This window comes from Labrus mixtus, chromosome 7 (genome assembly GCF_963584025.1).
Source record: "Labrus mixtus chromosome 7, fLabMix1.1, whole genome shotgun sequence".
NCBI lineage: Eukaryota > Metazoa > Chordata > Actinopteri > Labriformes > Labridae > Labrus > Labrus mixtus.
This window is the reverse complement of record NC_083618.1, coordinates 21339467-21352167: the sequence shown is the minus strand read 5'-3', so window position 1 is coordinate 21352167 and position 12701 is coordinate 21339467. Positions and strand designations below refer to the sequence as shown.

Below are 12701 nucleotides of genomic sequence, written 5' to 3'. Positions count from 1 at the left end.
CCGGAAGGCTTCCAAAGACCAGGCCAATCAGAAGAAAGTGGGCCCGTGGGGAGGGGGGCCTTAGAGAGACAGCAGCTGAAACTAACCGTTTCAGTCAGAGGCTGAAATGAGGGATTTTAACAGATGCCAGTATAAGGTAAATACGTTTTTGTCTCAGACACTCACAGTTATGGAAAGTAGTTTTTGTTAACAGAGCTGTCAATCATGGGCATCATAACACTTTTTAAAGCATCAACTGACTCAGAAAAGAGACCAGTCAGACATAAACCAGCACGATAAATACCAGTTTTAATGACAGAAACCATTTGAGAAAAAAATTATTTGACGTGTATTTTGGTTTCATTGTTTGACGCATGTCTTAGTTAACATGGAGGAGGCGGGCTTTATGACCTACTGTAAACGGCAGCCAGTCAGTGGGAGGAGCTATGAAAGTTTTGGCTTCACATTTGTCATATCGTCCATGTTTTTATGCAGTCTGTTGAGCATAAATCAAAAATGATTCTTAGAAGAGGAGTGTTCCTTTAAGACTTTATTTTGTACAATGCTGAACTGAGAACGGTAGAAAACTTGGAAAAAAGTACATGACAACCTGAACAGTCAGGTCTTTACAAACACACACACACACACACACACACATACTGAACACTTGTTGCACCGTTAAATGTACAGTGATGATTCTTTCAGTGAGTTTGTAGTTTTTCATCTTTAGAAAAAGTCACAGAAGTTTGTCGACCAAATGGTCAAAAAGGAAGTTGTACACACCGTCGCAGTGATGCTGTTGGCTAACTCCTTTTACAGCTAAAAACGTTAGTTGTCCATTTTCTCAGCGAGAGAAAAACCTCAGAAAGCATCGTCCACGAGATCATGACCAGAAAGAACTCCAACGTGTCGCTCCTGGTGTCCTCAGAGGACGGCCAGGTCGTGGCAGCTCTTTGACCGCACTTTGGCCGCCATGCGTTGGTTGTTTCTCGCTACGAGTCGATCCAGGAAGCGCCGAGCCTTCTGCGTTAGACTCTCTTTGCGTTTGTAGACGGAGCGTCTGCGCTGGATGGCCTCGCTGCCGTCCCGACGGAGACGGATCTGTCGGACCACACCCTCAAAGAGCTCTGAGACGTTGTGCTGCAAAGACGCCGACGTCTCAATGAACTTACAGTCAAACACCACGGCACACGCTCGGCCCTCTGGGTAAAAAAACATCAGAGAGAAAATAATTTTTCATATAAGCATCAATAATCAGAAACTTCTTGTTTGTCTTAACATGTATGCTAAATGGCTACCTTCAATAGCAACTTCCCTGGATCGCACCAAGTCACTCTTGTTGCCCACGAGGATGATAGGAAGGTTTTCAGCCTGGCGAGCTCGTCGAAGCGTGATGCGGAGCTCAGAGGCCGAATCGAAGCTGGTTCGGTCAGTGACGGAATAAACAATGACGTACGCACTCCCAACTTTCAGACAGTTGTCCTGACAGGAGGCGTCCTCTCCCTCCTGACAGATGGAGAGAAATCGAGTCCAAGAACGAGCGGAAGAAAGAGCTTATTAACAAATCAAGAGTTTAGGAACTAATTGTGGAATATTAACAATCTGATACAGGGCTGCTAATAAGGCTTCAGAGTTGATCAGCCAATTGGTGAGTAGTAGATCCAAAACATCCTTTAAAGTCAGGCTTGGTAATTTTCGAAAACTAGCATGATTATGAAAGTTGCATTCCCTCAGTGATCTGTCTACACCCACCTCCTCCCCTCTGTGCTCCCTCAAAAGCCACGCCCCTCACTTACATGCACGAGCATGGTTGCTCCAGAAGCGGACCTCAGCTCATCGCCTGCATTGTGTAGAAACTACGTCGTCTCATGTCTCATTCAGTGGTAAGTAAACACTAAACTATTTTACTTCTTACAGCCAACGACAAACTCACAGTATAAACTCCGTCAACGGTGACGCGCTTTGAGTGTGGGCTAGTGCACGCGAGAGGTAGAGAGCGAGCAGGGAGACAGGGAGGCGTGATTGGTTCATCAGATTGGTACCTCATGGCAGACATTGGTTGAAATTTTTACAGGCTTACAACTGATACAGATGACAGATTTCTTCGTTCGTTTTTCAGAGCACATGAGTTATTAATTTCTGTCAGGACCTAAAGACAATTTCAACCAAAATCTGAAAAAGTTTATCTGGAGAAAATGACCAACCCATTGCAACTTTTTTAAGTTCTTCCATAACAGCGAAAGAACAATTTTATGTGGATCTCAATACCAAACCCACACCAGCAAAACCATCCCGACAGATTTAAAATCATAACCTTGAGCACCCTCAAGGCCTGTGTCCATTAGCGGCTCTTTTTGCTCTGGCAGCGGCCACAACCTCAGTTTCAGAGCGCTTCTCACGGTTGTTTACTTTTCCAAGTTAAGAAAGTTAACCTTTGCTTCCCTCGGTAGGGACCATTAGGTCTATTTAAATATCTCATAAGCTATATTGAAATAGCTCAGTGTGCTTAATGTTTTCCTTTATTCAAGGAAATATCACCAAGAGAACATGAAAATAATATGAAGAAATAATTTCCTTGCATACTCAACGGCTTCAGACCTGGGAATTGTACGCTCAGAGAGACGTGCCACATTAGTTAGTAGTCATATTTGTTCACAAAGCTAATATCAGAGGTTCTGCCCGTTTTTGTTTTTGATTGGTCAGTGAAGGTGAAGTGACACTGATGAGTGCGACGGTGTTCCAAAAGTTGACCTGTTTTTAACTGACAATACAAGGGGCGTTCTAGCGCTCAGTATGATGAGTGCTGAAAACGCTGAGCTGCGTTGGTTTTGGATTGTAAATCGACTCTGCCCGTGCGTTTTGTTATTTAAAGTTCCATGTTAACACACACTGTACCAGTCTGTCGTTCACCCAGTTGTCCATGACGATTAGGGTGGTTTCCTCTCCATCTACTGTCAACGTCCGCTTGTATGTTTCCTCTGTAACAAAAACAACAATAAACTCAAAAACTCAAAATATTCATGAAAGCTGCTTTGTCAGGCTGTACCGCTAAGCCTTGAGCTACATGCTCTCATCAGTATGCTAACCCATTTAGCATTTCTACTATAATCCATATTTCCCATGTTAGAATGCTAACACTTGCAAATTAGCAATTAGCACACTGATGCTAATGGGAGTGTCAGTAGTTTGTGGTCATGAATCAGAAAGTTGGACTTGTTAAATTTCTTTGACAGAGACACATCAATACATCCTAAAGGGATCGATACATAGTTTCAGTCATCTTGGGATAATGAGATAACATTTGTTATGGCGCTATGAATGAAGATTGATTGATTGATTGATCTTTATGATGGGCCAACATTTATGTAGGCCATGAATTTTTTTGTTGTTGACATAAATCTAATTGAGTCGTTGTTATGATATCGTGTGATGCCAGTCCAAAGACCCTGATTTAATAGATGATGCTACTGGATTGTTATTATATTTAGAAATGTCATGGCACTTCATGAAATCAATCAAACACTTTTTGGGACGTACTGTATCTGTCTTGACTAAATGGAGAAAATGCTGACATCTTCATCACTAGAGGATAGAGTATGTCTGTAAACAATAAACGAGGGGGCACAGCTCTCCTATCTATTGTTATAAAGAGAAAAAACACAAATTGATGCCTTAAGGGGCAACTTCCTGTATACAGAAACAATGAGGTCAAAACATTTATAACAGGGATTGTAAACCAAACATGCAGCTCATTCAGCCTGAAAGCTATCAGCAGAAAGTCTCTGCCCCCATGTCAGACTGTCACCGATCAATACAAGCTGTCAATCATGGCCTCAGGCCAATCAACACGTGACACAGGATCTGATCAATGATGTGGAGTCAGGCAAGGTTGTAATGTCACAACAAAGTCAGAGACAGACATTGAGCACGTATCTGCTGAGTGCGAGAAGGAAAACTACAACTCAACAGATAAAATAAAAATAACACTGAAGAAAGACAACCTGATGCAACGGTTTTCAGGTGGGTCAGTCGGTCACTTCTGTACAGTTGTTGAGTTGTGAGAGTTTAAAAAAGGAAAAAGCTCTTGCTGAAGAGGTCACTGGCTTAGGAGTTTAACAAGAGTTTAACAAGAATATTTACACTCCTCTAGTAGTATGTATCTGAAATAAACCCATCTCCAAAAACGTCTAAAGCTCGATGATTAAGATGTGATATAAAGTTTGTTTCATTGGCATGAAGTGTAAAAAGCAACACTTTTTTGTACCATGCTAGTTTCCAAGGTACTTACAAGTTTAGATACTTGATTAAGAATTAGCTTTGGAGGAAATTGTGGGGAGCCAGGCTAACTGTTTCCCTTTGTTTGCATTCTTTGAGCTAAGCTAAGCTAGCTAGCTGCAACAACGCTTCAAATTCACGGTGCAGGAATAAAAGTGGTGAAAATCCAAAGACCTATCTCAGGGATGGACAACGTTGGTTACCAAGAGGGTGACATTACTGTTATTCTCACTGCCAGAGGGCTAAAGTGATTTAAAAAAAAAAAAAGAATGTAGGATACGCTCAATTACTTAATTTATTTATCTAAATAGCCAATTTTAGCAACCTTTTACAGCAATTAACAGACTATTCACAGGTCATAAAAGTATGTTTTAGCTCTGAGTTTATTTTCTTTCTGAATGCATTTAGTAATTCTTCATAGTGGAGATCTACAGAAACAATTACAGCCAGTTATTTCTACTTTCTTGCAAAGAACAAAACATACACCAGTGATCAAAGATGATTATAGAATTATTTGTATTCTTCATGTTCCAATGCACTTGGTCTTGGTGCATGGTGTTGTATTGGCAACTAAGGTGGAAATCCTTCATGGTAGATTTTATCCTTCTTTCTACATGTTGACAACTTGTTGGTATTTGAAATTGACTCACAGGCCGTTTTGAGTAAGTAGGGGGGCGCTTGTGACCCCTGGGACATCATGGCAAGAAAAGGGAATAAGCATTGTTCTAAAAAGGTTTCCTTTGCTTTGAGACATCATTTTTTATTGCTAGTTAATTTAACATTTATTTGTCCGAGGAAGGACTGTGTTGTTTCTGTCTCTTAGAAGTTCTCTAGTCTCCCTTTTATCTTTTGCCAAAGCATAGTTTGAGATCGTCTTCCTCGTAGTTTATAGCTGTTCTGTTCCAGTTTAACTTTTATTATTTCCACACTGCACATTAGCATCACTTCCTGTCCTTTGTATCTTAGTATTTCCTGTCTGGAAAGATGGAAAGAGTGTTTGTAGGAATGTTTACAGGGTTGAAACTTTAAAGAAAGCAGATGATGAAAATGTCAACTAGAAAAAGAATTGTTTAAAGAATGAAAATTGGCAGTATTAATAAAATCAATAAATAAATTAGAAATATATATAATATAATGGGGGTCAAACCTCCAGGTTGTTCCTCTTTCTCTGTGACACCAGCGAAGATCCCTGCGAGGCTCGTCTTTCCGACACCGTGGTCGCCTAACAACACCACTCTGTAAACACAGTCCGAGTCGCTCAGCGAGTCGTCTTCCGAGTCTGAGCTCCACTCGGCGAGGTAGTGGAGGGACTTGTCTCCAGGGTGGTAGGACGCAGATTGTCCAAGGGGAGGGTGACTGCGCTGGGGGTGGGGCTGATCAGGGTCGTGCTTGGTGCTGCCGGTGAGTTGGTGGTCTCGGGTCCAGGACGGTTGCCGATGGAAGTGAGTTGGAGGGATCGGGGTGCTGCCTCGCCGCCGCAGGGGCTGCTTCTCTCTCTGAGTGTTGAGGGTCATGTTTTTTTTACGGTAAGGACATCAGGACCAGATGAGCCTAAAGAGAAGGGGGAGGCATGATGATTTAGGTCTGAGTCTGGTTTACGACTGGTTGACACAGATTCTTGGAAGGTCTTTTGATTGAATGCCAAACAAAAACAGAGTGTTACTTTGCAACACAAAGCCCCGCTCCTTCTCCAATCCAACCTCTGTCTTTCTGAAAATCTGAAACGTGACAACTTTCTTTGGTTGTCTGCCCATATTCTTAGACAATAGTCACAATCCTTGTAAAAGCAGACTCCAGCAGTTAAACCAAAGATGATCTTCAACAAAGAAGACACTTAGATTGATAAAAAAATTATGTACACTTCCTGTCTCTAAGTGGACGTGGTCTAGTTACAAACCTTAAACCAGGCATGGGCAAACTATGGCCCGCGGGCCATATACGGCCCGTTGGGCTTTTTAATCCGGCCCGCGGAACTTGTCCAAATTATATTATTATTAAATACAATTTTATTATAATTAAACCTCGTTCGTTTTCCCCTGTAATGCCCGCGTTTCCCCAATAGATGGCGCACTTCAGATTGTGGTGTATTATTCCCTTCTTCACTTTTTCGCTTTGCCCTATGAACCCGTATGAACCCGTATGAGCCCTTCTGTAAAAATGAGCGGACCAAAGAAAAGAAAAGTGGACAGTGAATGCCGAGTGTTTAATACGGAGTGGAAAACTAAATATTTTTTCACTGAAGTTCGATTAAAGGCTGTATGCCTGATATGCCAAGAAACTGTCGCAGTTTTTAGAGTACAATATCAGCCGTCACTTTGCTACGAAGCATGCTAACTATGCTAGCAAGCAGTCCACGCAAGAACGGGCGGCTGCGGCTCAGAGGTTGAAGGCTAATTTACAGACTCAGCAACATTTTTTTCACCAACAAACTGCGATTCAAGAGTCAACTACCAAGGCAAGTTTTTTGCTGGCATTCAAATTAGCAAAGGCTAGCAAGCCTTTCTCCGAAGGCGAGTTTTTAAAAGAATGCATGGTAGAGACAGCAGGTCTCTTGTGTCCGGAGAGCCAAGGCCAGTTTGAAAAAATCAGTTTATCACGCAGGACTGTGACTCACTGTGTGGAACTGATTGATGAAGATATAGCCAGCGAATTAAACAAAAAGGCTGAGTCCTTTAAGTTATATTCACTAGCGCTGGATGAAAGTAATGACGTGAAAGACACTGCTCAGCTCCTAATTTTTATCCGAGGGATTAATGACAGTTTTTGACCATGGAGTCCCTGAAAGGAAAAACACGAGGAGAGGACTTGTATAACCAGGTGTCTGCTGTCATCAAGAGAATGAAGCTACTTTGGAATAAACTTGCCAATGTCACAACGGATGGATCGCCAAATTTAACTGGAAAACATGTTGGGCTGCTGAAAAGAATCCAGAATAAAGTGAAAGAGGAAAACCCTGACCAGGATGTTATTTTCCTTCACTGCATCATCCATCAGGAATCTCTGTGTAAGTCTGTATTGCAGCTTAATCATGTCGTGAATCCAGTTGTAAAACTTGTTAACTTTATACGAGCAAGGGGACTTCAGCATCGTCAGTTTATTACGTTCCTGGAGGAAACTGATGCGGATCATCAGGACTTACTGTACCACTCTCGTGTCCGCTGGTTAAGTTTGGGCAAAGTGTTTCAACGAGTGTGGGAGCTGAAAGAGGAGATCAGCACATTTTTGGAGTTAATGGGGAAATCCGACGAATTTCCTGAGCTAAGCGAAAAGAACTGGCTTTGTGACTTTGCATTTGCTGTGGACATATTTTCACACATGAATGAGTGTAATTAAATGAATGCATTTGGAAATCAATTTGTACAATGAGCCTTGCATATTCATGCTTTGCTACCTGTTAAAGGCCAAATCCTTTCATGTAATGGCTTTTACATGTCATTTATATTAGTTCACACAAACACTCCATCCATCTGTTCCTGGCCCGGCCCCTCTGTCAAATTTTAGAACCCATTGTGGCCCGCGAGTCAAAAAGTTTGCCCACCCCTGCCTTAAACAGTTAAAAAACAATGACAGCAGCTTTTCATCAAGGAATAAAAGACTCAGGACCAGTGGTTGTAAACCCTTGAGACGAAGAGACAGCTAATGACGTTATTATTGATTCACTGTCTCAACTGCTGCTTTGCTGAACTCCAGGGTGTAGCAGTACACTGAGACCTCTACAACCAGGGAGTGACATTGAGTTGACTTTTCACTTCAGATTTCTCCGATTTTATTTGCTCTGGTAACTTACTGCTCAGACACCATGGCATCCATCCATTCATCCTTCCATCCATCCATTTGTTATTTTATCCATCCATCCATTCATCCTTCCATCAATTTGTTATTTTATCCATCCATCCATCCATCCATTTGTTATTTTCTACAGCCATTTGACCATCTATCCATTTCTGTATTTCTGCCAAAAATGCACGAATTTAGCAATTTGTCAACTAATTGTTGTATCAATTATCCATCCATCCATCCATCCATCCATCTATCCATATATCATCCATCATCCATCATCCATAAATCCATTTATCCATCCATCTATCATCCACCTATCATCCATCCATCCAGCCATCCATCATCCATCCTTCCATCCATCCATCCATCCATCCATCCATCCATCCATCCATCCATCCATCTATCACCCACATATCATCCATCCATCTATTTGTTATTTTCTACAGCCATTTGACCATTTATCCATTTCTGTCTTTCTGCCAAAAATGCATGAATTTATCAATTTGTCCACCAATTGTTGTATCAATTATCCATCCATCGATTCATCCATCCATCTATTATCCACCTATCATCCATCAATCTATCCATCCATCCATCCATCTATTATCCACCTATCATCCATCCACCTATCATCCATCTATCCATCCATCCATCCATCTATTATCCACCTATCATCCATCCATCTATCATCCACCTATCATCCATCCATCCATCCATCTCTCATCCATCCATCATCCATCATCCATCCATCTATCATCCAGCTATCATCCATCCATCATCCATCATCCATCATCCATCCATCTATCATCCATCTATCATCCATCCATCATCCATCCATCATCCATCATCCATCATCCATCATCCTTCCATCTATCATCCACCTATCATCCATTCATCCATCCATTCATTCATTCATCCATCCATAACAGTGTAAGCTATTAGGGCTTCAGCAGCAACAACATTACCCTCTACCCTTCTATTCGGTCTTTGTATCGTTTATAAAAGTGGTATTGTATTTAAGAGAAATTCCTTTTTAAAGCCTTTCTGAGGAACTTTTATTTTGCATAGTTTGGCGTCCCCAGAAGACAAATTGGTGTGACATATCTTCTTCATGTGACTGTTTCCTTGTCCCTCTACTTGTGTTTACATCAGGGGTTTTTTTTCTAAATATTGTCTTGCTTTTGGATATTATTTTGCTTGCTTCCCAGATTTAATTAAAAATGTAAGCCTTGGTGACCCCTTTGTGTTGCAAAATGTAACTTTACTAGTATGCACCTGGGTCCCCTGTTTTAGTATTAAAAAGTAAACCTTACTCTTTGTGCTACAACCAAAAGAGGTACTCTTTCAAAAACATGTCTTCCCCTTATGAGGCGAACATACCCACAATCAACAGATCCTTTGTATTCCCACATATTGAATGTGACCATAGGAGCATTGAAGGGAGGGATTTTTTTTGCTCTGAAAGAGAGGCTCACAACTGAATATGAATACCAGTTAAGAAAATGGTTGTTTACATTCTGATGTGGTCTGTATCTGCTCTACATGTGCTGTTTTTCATCCTACGTACTACCTCGCACAAGACATCCTGTCATGCGTGATTCAGAAAGTAAGCAATGATGTCATCACTTTTGATATCTGTTGGCTTTGGCTCCGGCTTGGTGCAAAGTGAACTACGGCAAGAACCAGAAGTTTTCTGTTTGGTTTTTGTTGTTGTTTGTTTGTTATTTTTAAGGACCATATCCTCCACTTGACAGGACAGCTGAAGAGAGACAGGAAAGGTCGGGAGGAGATGCATGTGTGTCACATGCAGCAAAGCGCCAAGGTTTGACCTGAACCAATGGCAGCCCAGGGCGAGGACCACATCCTCTGCATGGTTGCGCACTCCAGCCAAACCACAACCAGACGAATTATATCTTAATGGAGTCATCAACCATAATAAAACAAAGGACTATTCTGTTAAAGGCCTTCACTTTTCTGTGACAAAATATCGTAAAAGTCCAAAGATCTGAAATCCTTCTAACAAAATCATGTCAAATTGGAGTCTATGGTACAATTTGTGTGTCATTTAGGGTTCTTTAGAAAAAAGAGAAAGGTCTGCACACTGTTCAGCTCCCATGGCAACATTTTGATCCAAAGGATCTTCTTCAGGCCGAAACATCTTTTAGTTTCTTTTGAGGGTTGGATGAGCAGGATGTCTTGTGTATTTATGTGACAGATAATTATTCTTAAATGCCGTTGTTCAACCAACATATGATTTCCCCACATTTGCCTGATCCTTTGGATCGAAACGCTGCCCTTAATAAAGTTACTCATTTGGAGCTGAACAGTGTGCAGACCTTTCTCTTTTTTCTGCTATTTATACTTTTTTTTGTCCTGCACCTGTATGCATTTTGATTGGATGTGTGCACACTAGTCTCTCTTTTTTCTCTTTTAGGGTTCTTGACATTCAAAAGTTTAAGAACCAGTAGACAAATAGTCAGAATTTAAAATACTAAACTTTTACTTGTAAATTGTAATTGTTCACTAAAGTTGTACAAGCTAATTGATAAAGTACTAATTGACAGAGATACCAACAAGCTGTGGCATCAACAGTGTTTATGTTTATGAAAAGCTTATTTTTACAGGAGTTTTGGAGTTAGTATAAAACTTTGTAAAAATCTGGAACCACACGAAAGAGAGGCAGAGCACAGCTGAGACAGAAACTCAAATTTAAAACACTTCCTCTCTTTGTGTCATGGAAACAGTTTGTGAAACATGGGATAGACTGATGATAAATGAGCCAGAGGAATTCTTTTTTCCATTATTTACATTGAGAGCACATTTCCTGTCAAAGATTACATCCCTTTAGATTATCATAACGCTGAGCACACTTTGCACTTCGAGACTTTATCTAACTCAGTTCTCTTGTACCATTATGTTCCCTCGTTAATGCTATTTAAATTAACTGTTTAATGTAAAATTAGGACTAGAGCCACTGATGTGCATACGATTGAATAACCTAAGCATGTCTGATTACTTTGATTGTTCTTGAACCTGCACAACAAAAGCCCCAGGATGAATGGACACATGAAGACTTCGAGCATGCATAAAAGAGCTCAGACACACAAAAAACCTCCTGCAATAAATAATTAAAGCATTAAAAGGTGCCAAGAATGACAGTCAGTGAAGGGAAGGGCAACTCAAGTTGCAGTCGCTTATTTGGGGTCACAAAACAATGTAAGGACAAAATTATCCACCATTAGTATTTGGTATATTATTATATGATATATTATTTATTTTTGTTAATTGTCTTACAGAAGATTACGAGTTTTTATTTCAGTTTAACATGTTGAAAAAAACGATAAGAAATGTGTTTTCAAATTTATTTCATGTCACATTTTGCCCTTAAAATGACTGAAAATGACATTTTATGTAAATCTTTATGATGCTTTCATATCCAAAAAATAAAAAAATGCATGTGCCTACATGTATGCATTCATATATTTTTTTACTTTAAATTAAAAATATCTGAAAACTTAGATTGTTTTGGTTCCATGAGTTAAAGAAAACAATGAATGAACATAAACTCTAAATGCGTTTTTATGAGGGCAGCTTTAAAAACTCACAGAAGTAATCGTAAAATAAGTTGATAAGAAAGAGGAATAACTCACCGCACACACCATGAACTGCCCGGGTTTGTTTCTGTCCAGCCTCTGTAAACAACAGAGCTGAACTGAACCCTGTCTCTGTGTCTGCCTCCGTCCGTGTAACAGTACCCCGGTGCCACAGTAACCCGCCTGGAAAAAAAGAGTTCCACAACAGCTTTAAAAATTCAGCAGTGGAATCACAGAGTTATCTTCCTCCCTCTGTGTGAGTGTCTGCGTCTGTGTCAGAGCGACAGCAGAGGAGAAATAGATAACTGAGGGGGGACTGCATGTGTGTGTGTGTGTGTGTGTGTGTGTGTGTGTGTGTGTGTGTGTGTGTGTGTGTGTGTGTGTGTTGTTTTATCATTGCGGAGGCTGAGTTGGTTTAGGGAACATTTTGGTCACTTCCTGTTTGACACAAAAGACAGTTTGGCTTCATAAAACAGTTCAGGCAGGAGACTAGCTAACCAAGAAACATTTTCTTTTGCAGATTTCCGATTGCAGACGTGGTTGGAGGAGAGAGGACAAAAGAGAACACAACAGCCTAAAAACCATAAAACTATTTTATATAGTAATTTATTGTAAGAAAGGCTTGAAGCAGAATACAAGTAATTTTCATGTATAGACTTTAACACTGAGTGGACATATAAAAACCAGGTGTGTGCATCTGCATGTGTAAAGAGCAGCAATGCATTGCTGCCATGTGCAAACTGACATTTTAAGCAGCCTACTACTTTGCATCAATTTGTATAATAATGGCAAATAAAGTTTTAAAGTTCACATATTATGCGAAATCCACTTCACCATGTTGTTCTAACACTAATATGTGTCTCTAGTCCGTCTACAAACCCCCCAATGATGAGTAAAGTCCATCCTCTCAGAAAATTTGTGCTCAAATAGGCCGCTTGGAGATTTTCCCTTCATGACATCACAAAGGGCAGTAACCCCTCCCCCAGGTGGGTGACACTCCCACAGCTAGGTGTTTGTTCTGCCCTCTGAGTCTGCCTTCTCACCGTAAACAATAGGACATGGAGCGAGAAAGCC

The 12701-nt window shown here is 40.7% G+C and overlaps 2 protein-coding genes across 2 annotated transcripts in view; both read right to left on the bottom strand.

Moving 5' to 3' along the window:
* LOC132976955 (CMP-N-acetylneuraminate-beta-galactosamide-alpha-2,3-sialyltransferase 2-like) overlaps nucleotides 1-12701 on the bottom strand; it is a 259673-nt gene that overhangs the window by 43243 nt on the left and 203729 nt on the right. The gene's annotated exons all lie outside the window — the stretch shown is intronic.
* Nucleotides 517-11921, bottom strand: rem1 (RAS (RAD and GEM)-like GTP-binding 1). Its single transcript, XM_061041211.1, has 5 exons — nucleotides 11685-11921; nucleotides 5402-5805; nucleotides 2875-2957; nucleotides 1278-1485; nucleotides 517-1181 (listed from the first exon to the last, which is right to left on the bottom strand). The coding sequence occupies exons 2-5, from the start codon at nucleotides 5766-5768 to the stop codon at nucleotides 904-906; spliced, it is 936 nt and encodes a 311-aa protein (XP_060897194.1). The 5' UTR covers nucleotides 5769-5805; nucleotides 11685-11921; the 3' UTR covers nucleotides 517-903.